The sequence below is a fragment of the Lontra canadensis genome, unplaced genomic scaffold (assembly GCF_010015895.1).
Source record: "Lontra canadensis isolate GAN:19392208 unplaced genomic scaffold, GSC_riverotter_1.0 scaffold13, whole genome shotgun sequence".
In the NCBI taxonomy this organism is placed as follows: Eukaryota; Metazoa; Chordata; class Mammalia; order Carnivora; family Mustelidae; genus Lontra; species Lontra canadensis.
In genome coordinates, this window is record NW_022631007.1 from 18,456,426 (window position 1) to 18,476,013 (window position 19,588).

Below are 19,588 nucleotides of genomic sequence, written 5' to 3' on the forward strand. Positions count from 1 at the left end.
ATGCATGCCGTCACCTAAAACATGCGGTTGTAACAATTTCAGACCCTTTAAAGGTTTTAAAAATTAGTAAGCTAGGGCTCCTGGGTTGCTCAGTTGATGAAGCAGCTGTCTTCAGCTCAGGTCATGATCCCGGAGTCCTGGGATCAAGTCCCGCATCAGGCGGAGTCTGCTGCTTCCTCTGACCTCCCCTCTCATGCTCTCTTTCTCACTCTTTCTCTCAAATGAATAAATAAAATCTTGAAGAAAAATACTAGTAAGCAATAAGTAAAAGGAAGTTTTTTCAACTTAAGGGTATATACTAAAAACCTATAGTTAGTGTTAGTCTTTCTCATGAAGAAAGAAAATAAAACATGCTTAATTACAAGTGAAAAGATTTGAGTATGTTAAAAACTCTAAGGAATCCCAAAACTACTAAGTCTAATAAGTCATTTTTATCAAGATTGCAGGTTCTGATCAGTACACAAAAATCAACTTGATTTCTCTGGATTACCAACAGATAATTTTAAAATGACCTTTAAAAGACAGTCAAAAACAATAGTAATAAAAACATTTCAAAAGACAATATCATTTGCTGTAACATAAGAAATTCATACTGCTGAACATAACATAGCAAAATGGTGTGCACGTCCCCCACTGACAACATGACAAATGGGCTGAGTGAAGGAAGGTCAGAGGAACTGTGAGCACTGCTGGCATGTTGGGTGTGCCCATGACCGTGTCCTGCTGCCCGCAGAGTGATCCTCAGAGTCAACACAGTGCCTGTCAGAGTCACACCAAGCTTGTGTAAGGTAGAAATGAACAGTCTGATTTTAAAGTGTAAACATAAGTGCGGAGGGCCTAGAATAGACCAAATCACATAGAGGACTCTTACTATCTGATTTCGAGATGTACCAGCAGGAACTGTGAAGTGTGGTAAATGTAGACATTCAAATCTAGCGAAGAGAATAACAGCCCAAAGTAGACCCACATACACGTGGTCAGCTGATTCTTGACAAAGGTGCCAAGGTGATACAAAGGCGGAAAGGTTGGTCATTTTGGAGATAGTGCTGTAAACAAGTAGGTGGTCATGTGGCACACAGAGACTGTGCACCCCTCCTTCACACTGTACCCCATAGTCACTAACCATACAGCTATAAGGAGTCTAGAAGAAGATGGGCAAGAAAATTTTCTTGACTTTGGAGTAAGCAGATTGCTTAGAATGTGAAGAACATTAGTCACAAAATAAGTAAGTTGTACTTCATTAAAAATTTTTCTTTCTTCTAAAGATAACAACAAGAAAAGCCATAAACAGAAAGCGTTCACAGCACTACATACGAGGTAGGACTTGTATCCAGAACATAAACCCGTATAGCTCAGGAAGAAGACACACTCCCCAGTTACAAAAAGGACCATAGGATTGGAACAGACATTTCATAGGAGACACTGAATGGTCAGGACCCACATCATCCTCCTTGGTTATCAGGTACAAGTGCACACTGACCCACAAGACGCCCCCGCACTCCCTGGAGTGGCTGAAATTTTCCAAGTCTGGCCGTCTAGGTGTTACCAAGGATATAGACAACTGCTGCCCTCCTAACGGCTGGTGAGAATAAAAGGTGACACAACCGCTTTGGAAACTAGTTTTGTGCTTTCGCAGTTACACACATACCTTGTAGCTTGACAGTTCCCAACCTCCGTGGTCACCCGGGAGCGAGCGATGTGATGGCATGTCCGCAGAGACACTTTATGGGTGTGCAGAGACACTTTTCCTGCAGTAGCCCAGACTGGACGTGATGCAGATGTCCAGCAGGAGGGTGGGTCAGCACATGGTGATGTGTCCGTATAAGGGTGAATTGCTAGGCGGTACAAAGAACAGACTATTGGGAGAGGCAACAACATGGATTCATCTCCAGAGCAAATTGTGCCGAGCAAAAGCAAAGCAGCCAGACACAAAAAGGCAAGCTGTATAGTCCCTTGAAGTTCTAGAATAATTTTCTATAGGGACAGAAAACAGCTGGGTGTATGCCTGCAGTAATGCTAGACAGGTAGAGCTGACACTGACTTAAGCAAAGGAGCTCTGGTGGTTTAGATATCCTTTGTCTCGGGTGGAGTTTATCTGAGTGTGTACTTTGTCAAACCCATCAGCACAGTTGAGATGAGTGTAGGGAACTATTGAACTGAGATGTATATAAGTTACACCTCAGTGAAGTGGGTTTGAAAGAAGGCAGGTAGTTAGGGGGTTAAGGGTGAGATGGGTAGTGAATAGCAGCTAGAAACTTAACCACGAGAACCCTCAAGTTTAAATGGTAACTATTAGCAGCTTAAGAAAAATGGTATACACGTATCCCCTGCTTTCTGAAAGTTCACATTAGGTCTTGTATGAAAGACATACTGTCCTGCCCATTTTCACCAACTGGAAGACAAGCAGAAGAGCTTGGCATCGGTTTTGCGGCGAGCTGTGACAGAGACAGCATGCCCTCTGAGCGCCTTCCCACTCAGCATCATGGTGTCCAGCTGCCAGAGTCCTGAACTGTGCGAGCATCTGGGCATCGCCTTGATTGATTTTGCACATCTGTTAAGGTGTATTCTAAGCTATCAAAAGCCTCAGGCGTGATTTTTTGGGGGGCCTAGGAATGTCAAAAAAATGTTCCCATACCAATTAGTGGTATTTGCTTTTTTGCTTTCTGCTGTTTGGGCTAAGGAACACGACTTTTGGGTAGAGGGAAAACCTGTATTGGGAAAAGGCCAGTGCACCTAACTTGTAAGTCAGACTGTTGAGAAGGCATTGTTTTTAAAACTGTGGCTTATTTATAAGGAAATAAATTTTACAAAATGATCACATGCAAATGAAAAACTACAAATGGGGCACGCGGGTGGTGCAGTTGATCAAGCATCAGACTCTTGGTTTCGGCTCCGGTCATGATCTCAGGATCATGAGATCGAGCCTGGCATCAGGCTCCAGGCTCAGCTTCAGATTGTCTGCCTCTGCCACTTGTACACCCTCTCTCTGTCAAATAAATAAAATCTTAGAAAAAGAACTTCAGATGTTTGGGTGGCAATCTGCAGGAAATTTTAAAATTACAAGGTTTTTTTTTTTTTTTTTTAATTTTATTTACTTATGTGAGAGAGAGAGATCGCAAGTAGGCAGAGAGGTAGGCAGAGAGAGGGGGGAAGCAGGCTCCCTGCCTGGCAAAGAGCCCGATGCGGGGCTCAATCCCAGGACCCTGAGATCGTGACCTGGGCCAAAGACAGAGGCTTAACCCACTGAGCCACCCAGGCACCCTGACAAGTATGTTTTTTAAAGATCCCAAGGACAGAGGCAAGGTGGCAGGCAGGTTGCTTGTGAGGGACCTTGATGCTGCTGAAGTCTGATCAACTGGTCACATAGTTGGTGATAGTTTATATCAAGTGTCCAGCCTCCCACAGTGATGATGTGAGGTGGGTGTTGGCTCCATTCACAAGAAATGCGAGATTAAAAATATAAAGCTTATTACCAAAATACGTTACCTGGTAGAACCATAGGTCAGTTAATGTGACCAAATTCACGAGCGGGTTACAGAGTGAATACTCAGAGAACTTGGGAACTAAGCTAAGAAGATGGAAACTCCCTTCTGGCGAAAATACACTGGCGTCATTGTAGGTTCATGGGTTCTGAAAATGCACACTCATGTTCAGGGGACTCCTACCTCAGGGCATGTGCGTGTGGGACAGTGGCTGCTCCAAGCTGCATGGGGCCCCCCTGAGCATCCTTTCCCCGTGAAATAGCACCTCTTTGTGCGGCTCTCCACTCTGAGGACCACTTAGGGTGCTGCCCTTCAGGGACCCTCTAAAATGGCCATGTTGCTCAGTGTTTGAGAAAGTACTGTCTTGTTCTAGTTAAAGTTGAAAAGTAAATGTGAAGGGGACCAGCCCCCCCAGGTTAGAGAGCTTTTTGTTTTTGTTTTTTGTTTTACTGGTATTCCTGGATTGGCCTCAATTTGGGGGGTGAGGGAGTTTAGAAGCTCCTGGGACCCTGTGCCCTTCGGGATTGCAGAAGGCTGTTGTGAAATGTTGCTCACCTCCATCACCTGCGCGTGTCTTCATGTGGTGACGCCACCTTGTGCCCAATGCTGTGTATTTCTCCCTAGTGGGTAAAAATATGAGCCGTTTTGTAAACCTGGAGTACCTCCCATCCAGTCAGCCTTTGCTGTCACCACTCGAACAGGACTGCTAGCTCAGGTTGCTGAGACTGGTGCATCTTGTGCTGTGGGGCTTCCACTGCACATCTCCTCTTGAGTTCTTGTGCCTCTCACGTAAAGGCACCTAAGAAGCTCCTGTGGGATAGAGACGCTGGTGAAGGTGGAATCCAAAAAACTAGTCATTCAACAGAGATTTCAGCCCAAAAGCATCATGTTCTGAGTTCACGAGTTGATTATTTATAGATGTTGCCTGAAAGCCATTCCAAGTGAAGATACTTCTACCCTTTAAGTGAAGGTTTATAATTTAGAGTCAGCCATTGGAATACTAGCTGTTTTCTTTCAAAGAAGCTGTCTCTATTCCGATACTCTGCTGAGAGGTCTTCTGTGTCACGGTCCCTTTTAGCTTCATTGCCCACAGCTGTCATCACTTTGTTGGTGACAAAGTGACTTTGCTTACTTGTCCTCTCCCCCACTGGACTGCCAGGCTTCATGGGAGCAGGGATTTAGCTGTATCCCAGAGCCTGGACCTGTGCCAGGCACACAAAAGGACTGAGCACTTATTGGTAAAAATTCTCTCATTATGTGATAAAAATGTAAGGGGACATGGGTTAGGCAGTTTAAAAGGGTAATTTGGTGTGCTCATATAGTTGTACCTGTTGAACCTGTAATTCTGGTTTTGTCTTTTTGACATTCCTTTCCATATATGAAAATTGCAATCTAGTTAAAGTCCAGTCCTAATTGTGTATGTTTACACATTTCAAATTCGTTCTTCATTTTCCTGGAAATAATGATTTTTAAAATAGATGTGTGCCCCTTGCATGTGCTGCGCAGGACTGAGCAGAGGGAGGTTCAGACCAAGGAGCCCTGGGCACAGTCAGGCACTTGGTTCAGAAGGACTTTTCTGGGCAGAACTCAGCCTTAGTTGATGGCCTGCACGGAGACGGTAGAATCTGCACGTGCCTCCTTAGGTTGTAACACTTAACTTTAGCTGTCTTGCATCCTCCTGGAAATTAAGTTTCAAATACTCCACAAATATTACAGAACTCAAAACATCCTGAATTCAAGTCTGATAGTAGTTGAGGAAGAATTCCTAACTCATTACATGCTCAAGTGAGTATGTGTTGTCTTAATTGGTCCTGTCACACTCAACAGTGTTGAGTGGGCAGGTTGCCTGACATGAGACCATCGCCGGTGGTGGGGCACGGAATGTGTGACAGTAGGAAAGGGGGAGCGGTGGCCTGCTCCTGCCCTGGTGACAGGAGGGAGAGATTGCGGGCTCCATTGTGGTCTCGGGCATGTGTTCTGTGTGTCCCACAGCTGGGCAAGCCAGAGTGCTGTTGACACTGTTCGATAGATTTGTTCAGTTGCCTGAAAATGTGGTAGCTTTGACAGCAAAAATCATAACTGGAAACCTAATCTGCATTTTATTTATAAAAAAAAATAAAGCTCCACCTCTAAAGTCCATCCCACACATTTTTTGAAGAACTAAGAGTGTGTTTCTGATCTTACCATGTGGAAATTCTGGAGACTCAAAGACCTGGATTCAGATAAAGGCCCTGATTTCAAATAAATGGCAATTCTTGATTAGATCTTTGTCTCCTAGGATACGAAGTACACATCTTTTCCCATCAAGGCCCTGCTCTGGATAGCTCTCCAAGCAGAGTCACCTGTTTCCCCATCAATGAAATGGGGAGAGTCATACCAAAGTGGTAGTGGTCAAATGGAGTGCAGATGAGGACACGTGTTAGTACTGAACCCTGTGCCACATCAACTCAGTAGATTACCTGTGATGTGCGGCTCGTGTCCTGACAGTGTTTTCATTTTCATTGAAAGGTGAATCAGGTCTTGGAAAATCAACTCTCATAAACAGCCTGTTCCTGACTGACCTTTACCCAGAAAGAATCATCCCCGGAGCTGCAGGTATGGAAGCCCCGTGTGCTGTAGCTGGAGTTCTCTGCGTGGGAGCTATGGAGAGCACGGGAATGGTCATTTTGCCTCAGCCTTGTGGGTTGGTTCTGCTTTAAACACAAGGACCATGTTCTTTCTGTTGGAAAAGGTGCTGCCGCTGTAGGCCTTGGTCTTGCTTGTAGGCAGCATGAATCCATAGGCCCAGCCTCTCCGTGTGTGTTCCCTTTTACTGTAGAAGGATAAGGAATAGTTTCTGCCTGCAGTACATGTTTCAGGGTCACGGGAAAGTGTTCTGTCATGAAGAGCGTTCTTTGAGTAGCTGACCACTGTGGGAATAGGGTGTGCCCTCCCGGCATGTTGTGGGAGCGTGGTGGGTTAGTGCACCCCATCGGAACCTAGGACCCGGGCCGCCACACTGGGACCTAGAGCCCTCTTGTAAGTATCTCTGAATTCAGTTTTAAATAGTCATAAATTGTTCTCTTTGCATCAGCAGCAGGAGTCATAATTTTCAATGTTGCCATTTTAACTCTCCTGAGCTGCTATTTAATCTTAGCTGCCAGGTGTCCTTGCCAACTTGGGGCTCACTTCACACAGTCCTTGTGTTACCTCTGAAAACCTTCCTCCAAGAGGGGTAATGAAGTTCTGAGTCATTTATTAATAAGAAATTAACAGGTCATCTTTCCTCTTTGAAAACTGGTTGATTTTTAGGTACATTTCTCATTAAGCTTGTTTTTCTAGAGAAAATTGAAAGAACTGTCCAGATTGAGGCTTCGACTGTGGAGATCGAGGAGCGAGGGGTCAAGCTGCGCCTGACAGTGGTGGACACGCCTGGCTACGGGGACGCCATCAACTGCAGGGATTGGTACGCCACTCGGGGACACGGCTCCAGAAGTGCTTGGGGTTATTTGAATGCATTCACATTTACAGTGTCCAGGTGGTGATTGGGTTTGAGGTAGCTGTGTCTAATAAAGCAGTGGGACAGTTCACAGTGCGCTGATGATAACACTTTAAATGAGGACTCTCACAAAGAAAAAATTATTTTTTCTGTAAGAGCCAACCATTCATCAACTGCTCATATAAAGGAAACCCCCAGATCTGAATGAACCCTGGCCAGTGGAGAGGACTCTGATGAAAGTCCTTCCTCTTACAGACATGATCCTCAGCCTTGTGGCACAAGAGGACAGCCGCAGACAGAAGGGCACTTGGCCTCATGCCCTGCAGTGAGGCCCGCGTCATGGTGGAAGCAGTGGGCTCCTGTATTGTGGGGTGTAAAGCATGGGTGTGCCAGCAGCTGAGGGGGAAGGGAGAGGCTCTCCCATTCCCTTCCTTCCTCGGGAGTCGTGCCCTGCTCTGCATTGCTCCTTGTATCCTACGACAGTGGTTCATGGTGTCACACACTGCCCCATCCTCTGTGCACTCACAGTCCTTGTGTGATCTGGCAGTCCTCTGCTCAGTCACCTCAGGTGCTTTCACTGCTTCTCTTCAGGCCTTGACACACACACACCCCCACCCCCCGGCACTTGGGGGGAAATTAAGCTTGGCACACTTTCCAAAAACCTCCATCTTGCCGAACGTAGGAGCCTGTTTTCTAGTCCCATCTGTTGAGTGAGTTACCAAATTACATTTGGTAGGAGGCAGGGGACAGAAAAAAACTGGTTTTGTCTTTGAAGTTAGGAGCTGCCTGCCTTTTGTATCCCATTGTTACTGCTATTTATGTTTCTCACAGTTTTAAGACCATCATCTCCTACATTGACGAGCAGTTTGAACGGTACCTGCATGACGAGAGTGGCTTGAACAGACGGCACATCATTGATAATAGAGTGCACTGCTGCTTTTACTTTATCTCGCCCTTTGGACATGGGTAAGTGGACCGCTTACTGTAGAAACCAACAAGTCCTTAGAATTTCCTTTCTGCTTGGTGGGTTGACAGCTTCCCCCAAGTTGTGTATTTTAATACAAGAAGTGAGAGATAATTTTGAGAGAAAAGAAATGTGTGGTCTCCCTGTTCTTCCCCTGAATTTGTGACATTCTCACTCCTTTCAGACTTAAGCCTTTAGACGTCGCATTTATGAAAGCAATACACAATAAGGTGAACATCGTGCCTGTCATTGCCAAAGCCGACACGCTCACCCTGAAGGAACGGGAGCGCTTGAAGAAGAGGGTATGTGTCTCACACTGGGGGTAGCTGAGGGCCAGGAGCCTGGGGAAGAGTGGATGTGTGTCAGAGATACGGGGGAGCAGGCGGGGAGTCTGATGGTTTTTAAGGAATACCGAACACCTGTAGATTTTTAATATTCTCACTGTTGTCAAGTTCTTATTCTCTGTAATTCCCCTTACATGAAACGCCTTCAGTGAGTAGAAGGGACGCCATGTGCTAGGTGAGTGATGTGGGTGTGGAAGTATGATCGTCTCTATGAAGTTGTTAGTTGATCTAAATGTTTTTACTACAAACCGTCTGGTTAGGAATATGTTTTAATTGTAATCTGTTATTGTGACTGTTTAAATGGCCTCTGTTTTGGCCATTAAGAGGTTGCCTTGCACTTGTCCATTCACCAGCCCAAGTGCCCCTGGTCTCCCAGCAGCCGTGTGCTGGTTGTTCGTCTCTGGTGCCTTTTTCTGTGTTATCCTAAAAACCTCTTCGTGGATTCTTTGGTATATATTTTTTAATTATTTTCCTGTTTTCTATTTGTATGCTCATTAAAAAAGGCCAAGCTCATATGCAGAATTCTACAAATAAAATTTCTTTCTTTCTTTTTTTGAGAGAGAGAGTGTAAGCAGGGATGTGGGTGGGGATAGAGGGAGGGAGACAGAGAATGGCAAGCAGGCCCCACACCCAGCGTGGAGCCTAACTCGATATCACAACCCTGAGATCATGACTTGAGCTGAAACCAAGAGTCTGACGCTTAACAGACTAAGCCACCCAGGTTCCCCTTTAATTATCTGTAAAAGCAGTGGTTGTTAACAGTTATCTACGTACCCTTTCAAAGCATAGTCTATTTATGTTTTTGTTTTTATAGAATGGGTCCATAGCGTACATATTATACTGTCACTTGACTTTCTAAGAATTCCAGCACACATAGAAAACACTCCCCCGCACCCTTACACAGCTCAGAGCAACATGCACACACACTCTCTCTCTATCTCGAATAAGAGCATTCCCAGCACACACAAAAATATTTCTTCAGAGTGTTTCTTGGTCCTTCCACCATCATCCCGCAATTCCTGGCATCAGGGATCTTTGCTTAGCTTTCTTGTATATTCCAAGAGTCTAGAGCAGTACCTGACACAGAGTAGGTACATGTCTGCCTTCCCAGAATTATTTAAGTCAGATTCTTAGAAAGATATGGATGGGCATTTTAAGTATTTAAAGATGGACATTTAAAGTTTTAATTTCCCTAGGACATTTGGGTGACTCAGTCATTAAGCGTGTGCCTTTGCCAGGACCCTAGTAGAGGGTCCTGGGATCAAGTCCTGCATCAGGCTCCCTGCTCAGCAGGGAGTCTGCTTCTCCCTTGGCCTTTCCCCCCAACCCTGGCTAGTGTGCTCTCTCTCTCTCACTTTCAAATATATAAAGACTTTTTTAAAGACTTTATTTGATAGAGAGAGAGAGAGAGAGACAGTGAGAAAGGGAACACAAGCAGGGGGAGTGGGAGAGGGAGAAGCAGACTCCCTGCTGAGCAGGGAGCCCAACACTGGACTTGATCCCAGGACTGAGCCACCTAGGCAACCCTAAAAAAAAGTCTTTAAAAGAAAAAATTAAAGTTTGAATTTCCCTCAAAACAAGTTTGTAACACCTTACGTGCCCAAAACAGTGTGAGCACTCTGCCCTCTGGCACACCTGGAACCATCCTAGATGTGTCACCAGTTTTTCTAAAATGTCTCCCATCTGAGAAATGAAGTGGCATCTGGTTTCCATTTGTGTTTCCCAGTTGCTGATGTGAGTGTGTTTGTGTCCTGCTGCTTGATCCCTGTTTGTATGCTCTCTGAGGTTTTAGAGCCTGTGCTTTGTTTTCATTGCCTTTTTTTTTAATTGACTTATGGGTCAATAAAAGTGAAACAGTGAAACACACTGTTTTCAGACCTAGTTTTGATTTTTCTGTTTTTACAATTTTCTTGCTGTCTTCTGTCATGGCAGAGTTTTTCATTTGTATGCATGCATGTTTGTCAGCCTTTTCCTCTGTTGCCTGAGTGCCTGCCAGTCCTTTAGGAAATATCCAAGCCTTTGGGAGAGCCTCTGAAAGCTTTGACACGTTTATGCTGGACCATATGTATTTGAGTAGCTCCCACTTAGGGGAACTCCACCTTTTCTAATAAAGAATTTTACGCTGGATTTCAGAGAGGTAGGGGAGCAGGGACAGAGTTAGAATATTGTATCCTCCCATCTCTGATCCTATGTCCAGAACTCTAGGGCTTGATTTCAAAGTCTGAGATGAAGTGAATTCCCATTTTGCCCTTATCGCTTTCATCTTTGGTCTTCCTAATCCCTCCTCTTGATCTGGTTTCTCCCCTGTACCTCCTGGTACCTCCCCAGTCCCTGATCTAGAAAAACTTCTGGCAGACCTGCTTTGGTCTTATACTTCCCGGTATTGTTTCCTACCCTCTCCTTTATCTCGAACTCTGGCTCCCCATCAGCCAGCAGCAGTTGTCCCTCCACTTGGGCCTCAGCAGCGGGGTGCGCTGTGCTTACAGAAGCTCAGAACTTGTCTTTCTGCCTGTTTCATTACCTGTTTTCCTAACCCCTGAATGTTGGCACGGTTTAATACTCTTTTCATCATATCATCTCCTGTAGCTTCTGCTTTTTTCCCTTTTGAGAATCTTCTTTTTCATGTGTGTAAACAAGAGTCTCTTCTTCCCCCGCTCCTGAGCTTGTCTCCCAGCTTTCCTGGCCCTGTACCTGAGTTCATCTCTGGTGCAGTCGCCCAGACAGAGAAATCTGTGATTGTTGTTGATTCATCACTTCCTTTTTCCTCTTTTCCAATTCAAAGTAGCCTTTTTATTACCTATTTCTCCACTGGATTCTCATCCTCAGTGTACACCCTGTCTTGATGGGGACAACATAGAGCAGATGGGCCAGCAGAGATGGGTAATGGGCAGGAAAGGGGAAGAAATACAGCAGGTTTACGCTTACTGCCTTCCTTCTCCCACGGGGGAAATCATTCCTCTGCCTCAACTAAGAATGGGGATGCTGGAAGGACTTTGGGAGGAGGGAGAAAGACCTCTTCATGAATCCTGATTTTGTGCAGACAGTGTGTCAGGTTAGAGGTCTTTGATCAGAAAGGCCTGAGAGTTCCCATTAAGAAGATCCATTGCCAGATTAGGGTCTAAAGTAGGGCTATTTCTCCCAACTTGGCGTATGTGCTTGTCCCTTGTGGCCCAGGACCCTGCAGGAGGGTAAGGGGAGCTCTAGCCTGCCTATACCTGCTGGAGTGCCTGGCACAGAGGGCATTTCGTCCCCTCTAGGCCACTCTGCGGCCTGCTTGGTTGAAGGGTGTGGTTCTTCTGCTGCCAGTTGTTGCCTGTTGAATAAAACCCAGAGCCCAGCCTGATATTAGGTTGTCCCTCTGGCTTACCCCACTGAGAGGCTTACTGTCCAGCCATCCCGGGTGTCTTACTGTGTCCTCTCCTAGGAGCCTTAAGCAAGATTATTCTGCTATGTGCCTCTTCCTCCTCTGTTGGCCTCCGGCGAAGCTTGTGGGTCTCTTGGTGCCTGTGGCCTCAGGCTGTGCTGCTCCCAGGGCATGCGTGGTTCCTGAGGTTGGCTGTGGTGTGTGATCTCCTCGTCGCTGCTGCGCTGGCATTGGTGTTCGTCTCCTGCTTTATACGCTGAAGCTGGTGCATTATTATTGTTTACTCTGGACAGAGGACTGCCCGAAAGGCCAGCATAAATACTGCTCCAGCAGTGTATAAAATTATTTGAAAACCAGTAATTGGTTTAATTCTGTATTGACAGTTGGATAATTCTGATATATTTTTAATAGTTAGATTTGATTGAAATGTCATGTGGTTTTAAAATTGCTCCTGGTTTGTCATCCTTTCAGATTCTGGATGAAATTGAAGAACATAACATCAAAATCTATCACTTACCTGATGCAGAATCAGATGAAGATGAGGACTTTAAAGAGCAGACTAGACTTCTCAAGGTAAGAGTGCTCTCCAGATGCCTAACACGATTCAGTCCTGTGCCTGTCATCAGTGCTGTGGAAGGAGTTGATAGAGGGCCACCTTGTGGAAGGCTGGCCTTTCACAGATTATCTGGTAGATTCAGTTACAGTAGTATTTTTATTTTAAATATATTTTGACATAGCTGTCACCTAAAGTTTAGAAATGTTATTGTGGGTTTAATTTGTTCCATATAATTTTTCCCGTGTGGAAAATACCTGTCACTTCTGAGTAAAATGTTTTAGTTTGCCAAGGAAGCATGTAGTAAGCAGCAGTGTGCTCAGCCCATGCCTGTGTTCTTGTGTTCGCAGTGGAAGCTGGGGTTCCCTGCGTGGAGCCTCTCTACCTGGTGTGTCTCTTTGTAGGCCAGTATCCCATTCTCTGTGGTTGGATCCAATCAGTTGATTGAAGCCAAGGGCAAGAAGGTGAGAGGCCGCCTCTACCCGTGGGGCGTTGTGGAGGTGGAGAACCCGGAACACAACGACTTTCTGAAGCTGCGGACGATGCTCATGTAAGAACCCCGGGCATTCCCAGGCGTCCCCCTTGCTTCCCTATACGTCCCCGTGTGTCGCCTGTGCATCCCCGGGCATCCCTGGGCATTCCCCTGGGCAGTGTCGAGCACAGAGCATGAAGCTTTTTGACTGCTGGGCGTGCAGGGGCCGCTGCAGCCTGTTGTGGAAGACCGTCCCTGAGAGCTCTCTGGGACTCACACTGTAGAACCCGCCTGTCCCTCTCGAGACCAAGTGCTTAGCACACCCTCCTCCCTAGTCTCCCAGCATTCTTGACGCTGAAAGTAGACCAGATGTGCGCTGTGGCATGGCCGCACCGAACATGGGATACCTCCTGCTCTGGGGGCAGATATTCAGGCTGGCTGCACGGCGGCCTCTCCACCCTCGGCCGCCACACACGACCATTTCAGGTCCGCCCCAGGCAGCCCTGAGGTTCTTCCGTGTGTTCTTAGCACCTGCAACAGATCTAACTACAAAAGCAGACATTTTCCTCTAAAAAGTGTTCATCTAAAAGTGACAGTAGTTGATGCTATTCTTGAATCAAGAGGCATACAAAGAGTATTGCTGAAATCAAAGATCCCTTTACTGCATCCTAGAGTGGGTGATCTAGGTAAATTTTGAGTAACTGAAAATTGATTAAAACCACTAAGCTTTATCAACAATTCAGTCACCGCATAGGAAGCTCGGGACGGGTTCTTGTGGTCACTCTGCTGTCGTGGAGGCTGCAGGTGGAGCCTTCCTGTGCGTTGTGTATTTCTTAGAGCAAGCGAGAGCACGCCGGCCCTCTGCCTGCTCTCCATCCCTTTCCTCACGTTCTGAGGAGACGGAATATGTTACCTTTATTCATTCTTGGCTGTTTAAGTATTTGAAAAAGCTGAGCCAAGAAAATGATAAATGTTTTCTGAGATGATTAGAAGATTTAAAGTCCTGTTTCTGGTTTATTCAAAATATTAGTGCTTCATTGTATGGTCTTTTCCATAGCTTAAATTAATGAACTCTTTAAGCTGGAGAATTCGATTATATGAATTGCATGTTTTTCCTAAGTTCTTTCAGAAAAGCATGTTCTATTTCAGACATTGTTTACCTAGAATGATCTGCTAAAATCTTACCTGGGCACTGGTGATGGGCTCCTGCAGAGCTTGGCAGCACCTGTGGGAGAGGCCACTTGGAAGGGTCTCCTCTCCTAACCCTGTGGGCTGTGCTTCCACCTGTTTTGGGGGGAGGGAGGAACGAAAGCTTCAGCCCCATGACTCCAGCAATTTTGTGTACGATTCAGCAAGTAACAAGTGGGGTTTCGGCTAGTGGGGCTTCTCACTGCCGACAGCTCCCACACACAGCCAGCCTTGCCGTGCCCTTCTCTCTTCCAGCACCCACATGCAGGATCTCCAGGAGGTGACTCAGGACCTTCACTATGAAAACTTCCGCTCTGAGAGGCTCAAGAGAGGCGGCAGGTTGTTTCCCCCACCTCATGGCTGTCCCCTTCTCTCCATACTGTGTCACAGATTCACCCTGTCCTGCTGGGCTTTCCTGACTCTAAGCAGCACAATTTGGTTTCCTACTCAGAAGCTATTACCAGGCATTTGTTGCTAATGTCATCTTACCTTGCTTTCTGTAACCTGTCAACGGTAACATGAACCATCGGCACACAAAGAGCAGGTTTAGCTGGAAAGGCCAGAGATTGGTCTCAAGAACATCACCCTGTCTGTAAATGAGGGCAGACCTACCTGCCATTAAGAAAGGCAGCTCCAGGGCACCTGGGTGGCTCAGTTGGTTAAGCGACTACCTTCAGCTCAGGTCATGATCCCGGAGTCTCGGGATCGAGTCCCACATCGGACTCCCAGCTCCATGAGGAGTCTGCCTCTCTCTGACCTTCTCCCTCCTTCATGTTCTCTCTCACACTCTCTCTCAAATAAAATCTTTAAAAGAAAAAAGAAGGCAGCTCTACTCAGAAATGCACACAGTGCCCTCACCTTTTCTCTTTCACCACTGTAATAGGTTTTATTCAAGATCTGTGTTTTGTGACCAGATTTATGCCTGATCACATCCTATCTCTGCTTAGCTTATGTATCAAGTGATCTGTATCATTTATAATAAGAATTTTGTGTACAGTGGTTGCTCCCACACTCCTGATCCACAGGAATCCGTTCCAAGACCCCTAGTGGGTGCCTAGAACTGAGGAGGGTGCCGAAATTTATATGCACACCCCTATTTCCTGTACATACCTGTCTATGATAAAGTTTAATCTCTAAATTGGGCACACGTGAGGGATTAACAACCACAATAAAATGAAACCATTATAGCTATAGCCTACCATCAGGGTTATATGAATGTGGTCTGACTCTTAAAACCTCTTCTTGCCCTGTACTCACCCCTTTTCCTGTGGTAATGTGTGGGGAGGGACGGAGGCTCTGGGATACGGTGCTGGGATGCAGTGCTGGGCTACTGCTGACCTTCTGACTGCCCTTCAGGAGGGTTATGTGTGTCCAATCCATGGCCTGGCATGGGGCACAGTAATCGCAGATCCAGGGGGTGGCTGTGTTGTAATTTATTAAAATATTCACATTTTTGAAATCTGGTGGATTTGTGTATATGTACAGGGTGTATGTTAAGGTTTGCTTAGCCTTACCTGGGGACCAGGTATTAAGTAAGGTTTTAGAGGCCGATGTGGAAGGCAAATGTGCACTCGTGAAGAGCTGTGTCCTCACCACTCAGGGCCTGCTCAGCGGGCCTCCCCCGCTGGCCTCCTCGACCTGGATGCTAAGGCCCTACTTCTTGTTCAAGTGTCCTTGTCACAGTCTATGTCCATTAAGACCTGTCCATCCTCCTGATGGCAGCTGCCACTCTTCAAGTAAGGAAAGACCAAAGTGTCTCACCCCTGCTTGGAGTTAGAGAAGTTTCTCAAATTCACCATCTTGTGCTGTGTTTTTTCTCATCTTTCTTTCTGATTCATTCGTGTTAGTCAGAATAGTGATAAACAGGTCATTTTAAATACTTTTCTCAGAAATGTAGAGTGAAATTTTACTTTGGGTATCTGTCATCAGAAATAACCAATTAAGTTTGTTACAATATTGTAATTGTAATTTCTTTCAACTCTTAGGAAAGTGGAAAATGAGGACATGAATAAAGACCAGATCCTGCTGGAGAAGGAAGCAGAGGTAAGGAGAGAAGGATATTGTTGGTGTACATCCACAGATCATTACAATTTTTCTTCCTTTTTTAAGAAGGAATATATTACATGTAATCTATTTTATTGTGTGTACATCCTATAGTATAGATATTGCTTTACATATGTTATCATTTCATTTTCAGTAGCCATTTAGAAGGAAAAACTTGGGAATAGTGCAGATTTAGTGACTTTCGTCCCTAAAGCTTAGTGAATTTAGTAATTTAGTAAAGTACTCAAAATTCAGTAGTTTTTCTATACATAGATAATAGATCTAGACAAGTTGGGAAATACAAAGAAAGAGACTGCCACTCATTAACAAAAATTTGAGAACTATGCAGAACTGATATGGAGAAGAAACTAGAAAATTCTCCTGGAAACAATTTTCAGAATTTAAATGGACACATGACTTTAAATTGCATGTTAATGACTTTAAATCGCCCATTGCAAAGATCACAGTTCTCTCTAAACTGGATGCCATTCCTGCAGAGTGGTTTGGTTTGTGAAGTTCTTCTGGGGGAGAGCTTGCTGAAATAGTTCCAACGCTTGGTCTGGAGATGGGGAATGGAAAGCACAGGAGGCCCTGTGAATGCACACTGATGAGGGAGGGTTAGCTCCACCACTCATAGAAATCCAGTGTGTGGCTTGGGCATGACGGGCTGATGGAATTCACATCCAGAAATGGGTCTGAAGTATGGAAAAGTGTCTGCGAGAGGTGGCGTTGGGGTCTGTGGAATCCACACATATCCACGAAACCCTCCAATGGGCCAGCCTTTGGAAACAGAAATAAGACTCACTTCTTTGGAAAAATTAATTTAATATGGATTAAAGTACTTAAATGTTAAAAACATGACTACAGAGCTACTTAAGAAAATTCAGGTAAATATTTTATGACCACATGCCTGGAGGCCTTTCTAAACCAGTGGAAACCATAGTCATGAACAGTGGTGAAGGTAGTGGAGAAGAGCCATCTACCCGGTGAGCAGTGGGTGCCTTGTTGCCCCTTAAGACAAGTCCTAGGCCCAGTCCACATCTGGGATTGGCAGCCCTTTTCCCACCTTGTAGGTTAAAAAGCATCTTTTGTTATCCTGTCTTTCTTAATTCTTCAGTTTGCTGTTAATTTCTGTTTCTTAATTGAATTGAATTTTTATCATTTGCTTAGTTTTCTATTAAGTTATTTGTTCTTTTACTGATTTATAAGAGTCCTTCGTGTGCTCTTTGTCATGTTTTAAGAAAGCCTGGAAGTTGAAATTTTAGGAATCTCACAGCACCGCCCCTAGAGGGTATCCAGGGAGGACTGGCCTTGGGAACCAGTAACAAGTCCCCATGTCCTGTCCCGTAGCTCCGCCGCATGCAGGAGATGATCGCCAGGATGCAGGCACAAATGCAGCTGCAGATGCAGGGTGGGGACGGCGACGGCGGGGCCCATGGGCACCATGTGTGAGGTAATGCGGGGATTGGAGTGGGGCAGACTGTGCTTCCAGATGACGCATACCTCTCTCTTGTCTCACTAGTGTCTTGCATTTTGAAGTTCTTGGGTTTGACTCTCGCTGGCATTCAAGGAGACCAGGCAGCTTCTAAAAAGTGGAAGTTCCTCCTCAGCTCTGCTTGTCTAATAAAGATGTTAACAAAGACAAATATTAAAATAACCTTTATTAGTCATGCAGTTAGAAACTTACTACAGCTGAAAACAGAGTTTTGAAGGTGTTATTAAAGCAGATTATGCAGACCAAAGGTAAAGATGGCGTAAAGTGGCAGATTAGGTCAGGTGGGCCACGGACCTCGAGGGGGATTGCTGACTTCTGCTGTTGCCGCAGTTCTCCACCCCACGACAGTGCCAGGCCCATTGTGCGCTGGCCTCCCTGTTTGAAGGGAATCTGCAGACACCAGGGATCCTGGGCCAGGAAAAAATAAGTGTCTCTTCCCCTCTGTCCTTTGAACAGGTGGGCATTCAGAGCTCTCTAGGTGACTGCTGTCCTTACCTTGCAGAGGAAGGACAGAGAGGTGAAGTCAAATACAGGCCAGAGGAGAAAGCAGCTATGTATGGTTGGGGCTGAGGCACACGGCTCCCTAGAAGAGAGATGCCTGGGGCTAGGCAGACTGAGTGGGTTCTGGCCACAGGCCCAGATCTGGGGACAGAAAGCTAGGGGTGCAGCTGCAAAGTCCACTACAGGTGGAGGCCTGACTGTAGAGGCAGGACAATGTACATGGTAAAAGGAGGAGATTTGGGGACATGAGTGAACTGAGGCTTTGCTAACATGGGGCAGGATTGATGAGACAGAAGGCAGGGAGCCCTGACCCTGGGACATCCATCAGGAGTCCCGCACGGCAGACGTGCAGGTGATAGAGGAAGGAGCTGCAGGGGTATGTGGGAGCGCTGGCCGCCAAAACAGCACCCTGCCCTTGGGGCTTATGGGGAAAGGTCTCAAATACATACGAAGCACACAGATGCATGTGTTGGGTGTAACTAGTTACTGGAATGGGAATGTCCGTGTAACCCCCCCCCTTCCTGGGCCAGAGTTTGTTGTTTATTCAACGTTATTCAATGTTCAGCATCGTGTTGACACCTTAGAACAGTTGCAACAGTGTGTGCTGAGTCCACATAGCACCGATGAGGACACTGTGGTGTGCCAGGGTTTTAAATAATTTGCCTGTACACCTATAACTGGCGGAATGTCAGCACCGCCGACCCCATGAGGCTGAGGCTGCATGAGCAGGTTTGGTGCCTGATGGGGAAAGCCTGGTGAGTTAGAAAGAAATGGGACTTCTGAGCAGTGGGGCTCCTTTGAGGCAGGCGGGGTGTCAGATGTTTGCTCATCTTCTCTGATCTTGCTGCCTCTCTAAATGTTAAAACTTTATGAAGTTATGAGGAATCAACTTTAGGTTTATACAACTGATTTATATTTTGCACACACTGCTGTTCGGTGGTGCTCCTGGTTCCCAGGAGATGTTTTGATTTCGTTAACTCTGGTCATAGGAGTCAACTTCTGTCCAGTTTGTGCCCTTTGTTACACAGAAAATGATGCTGTTAATGGTCATAGCAGTGAGCATTGCACCACTTGCATTTAAACATGTTGTGTTGTATTTTTCCAGAAAACGCTTTGCAAGATACAGAAAACATTCCGCATGAGTTCTACAGCTGCGTGTTTCCAAGAGATCATTGGAAGGGTGCCCATCCACATTTTACAGTACCTGTGCCTGAGAATTTAATTTTTTTTTTAAACTTTTGATGTATTGTTTTGTATGAAGTACTTTTAACATTTGTATTTCGTTGCTATGTTATACTTTATATTTTGTGAGGTGAACCTTGCATTTTTTCACTTTTCTTCCACCTTGACTAACCACTAATGTTGGAACTGATTTCCAGGATCAGTCAGTATATATAATTAACATTGAATTTCTTTGATTTGGCTGGCCTGACTAGTTGTTGAGGAGCACTCTTGATTTCATTTCTAGAACATTCGGACGTAGCCAGCCTGTGCCTGTGTGCTAGCAATGTGGATCCAGTGATGTGGAAAGATGAGCTGGCATCTGCAGGGCACTCACCTGCCAGGTCACCAGGATGGCGCTTCTCCCTTGCTTCACTTTGCTTTGAGCACAATACCTAAAACCAGTTTTGCTGCTATAATTCAATACTGTTAATTCATCTGCACATTTGCTTTTTTACCAAGTAAAACAGAATTATTATCTAA

General features: G+C 45.6%; 1 protein-coding gene across 4 annotated transcripts in view; it reads left to right on the forward strand.

Annotated features, from left to right (window-relative positions):
• The window catches only part of SEPTIN2 (septin 2), a 31,997-nt gene extending 12,409 nt beyond the window's left edge, over window positions 1-19,588 (forward strand). For all 4 annotated transcript variants that reach the window (XM_032857715.1, XM_032857712.1, XM_032857714.1 and 1 more), the window contains 10 exons: window positions 5,991-6,077; window positions 6,804-6,927; window positions 7,792-7,926; window positions 8,109-8,226; window positions 12,104-12,205; window positions 12,590-12,735; window positions 14,101-14,184; window positions 15,831-15,888; window positions 17,239-17,341; window positions 18,990-19,588. In XM_032857715.1, the coding sequence (XP_032713606.1) occupies window positions 5,991-6,077; window positions 6,804-6,927; window positions 7,792-7,926; window positions 8,109-8,226; window positions 12,104-12,205; window positions 12,590-12,735; window positions 14,101-14,184; window positions 15,831-15,888; window positions 17,239-17,340 (956 nt within the window). In that variant the 3' untranslated portion in view covers window position 17,341; window positions 18,990-19,588. The remainder of the gene's footprint in view (window positions 1-5,990; window positions 6,078-6,803; window positions 6,928-7,791; window positions 7,927-8,108; window positions 8,227-12,103; window positions 12,206-12,589; window positions 12,736-14,100; window positions 14,185-15,830; window positions 15,889-17,238; window positions 17,342-18,989) is intronic.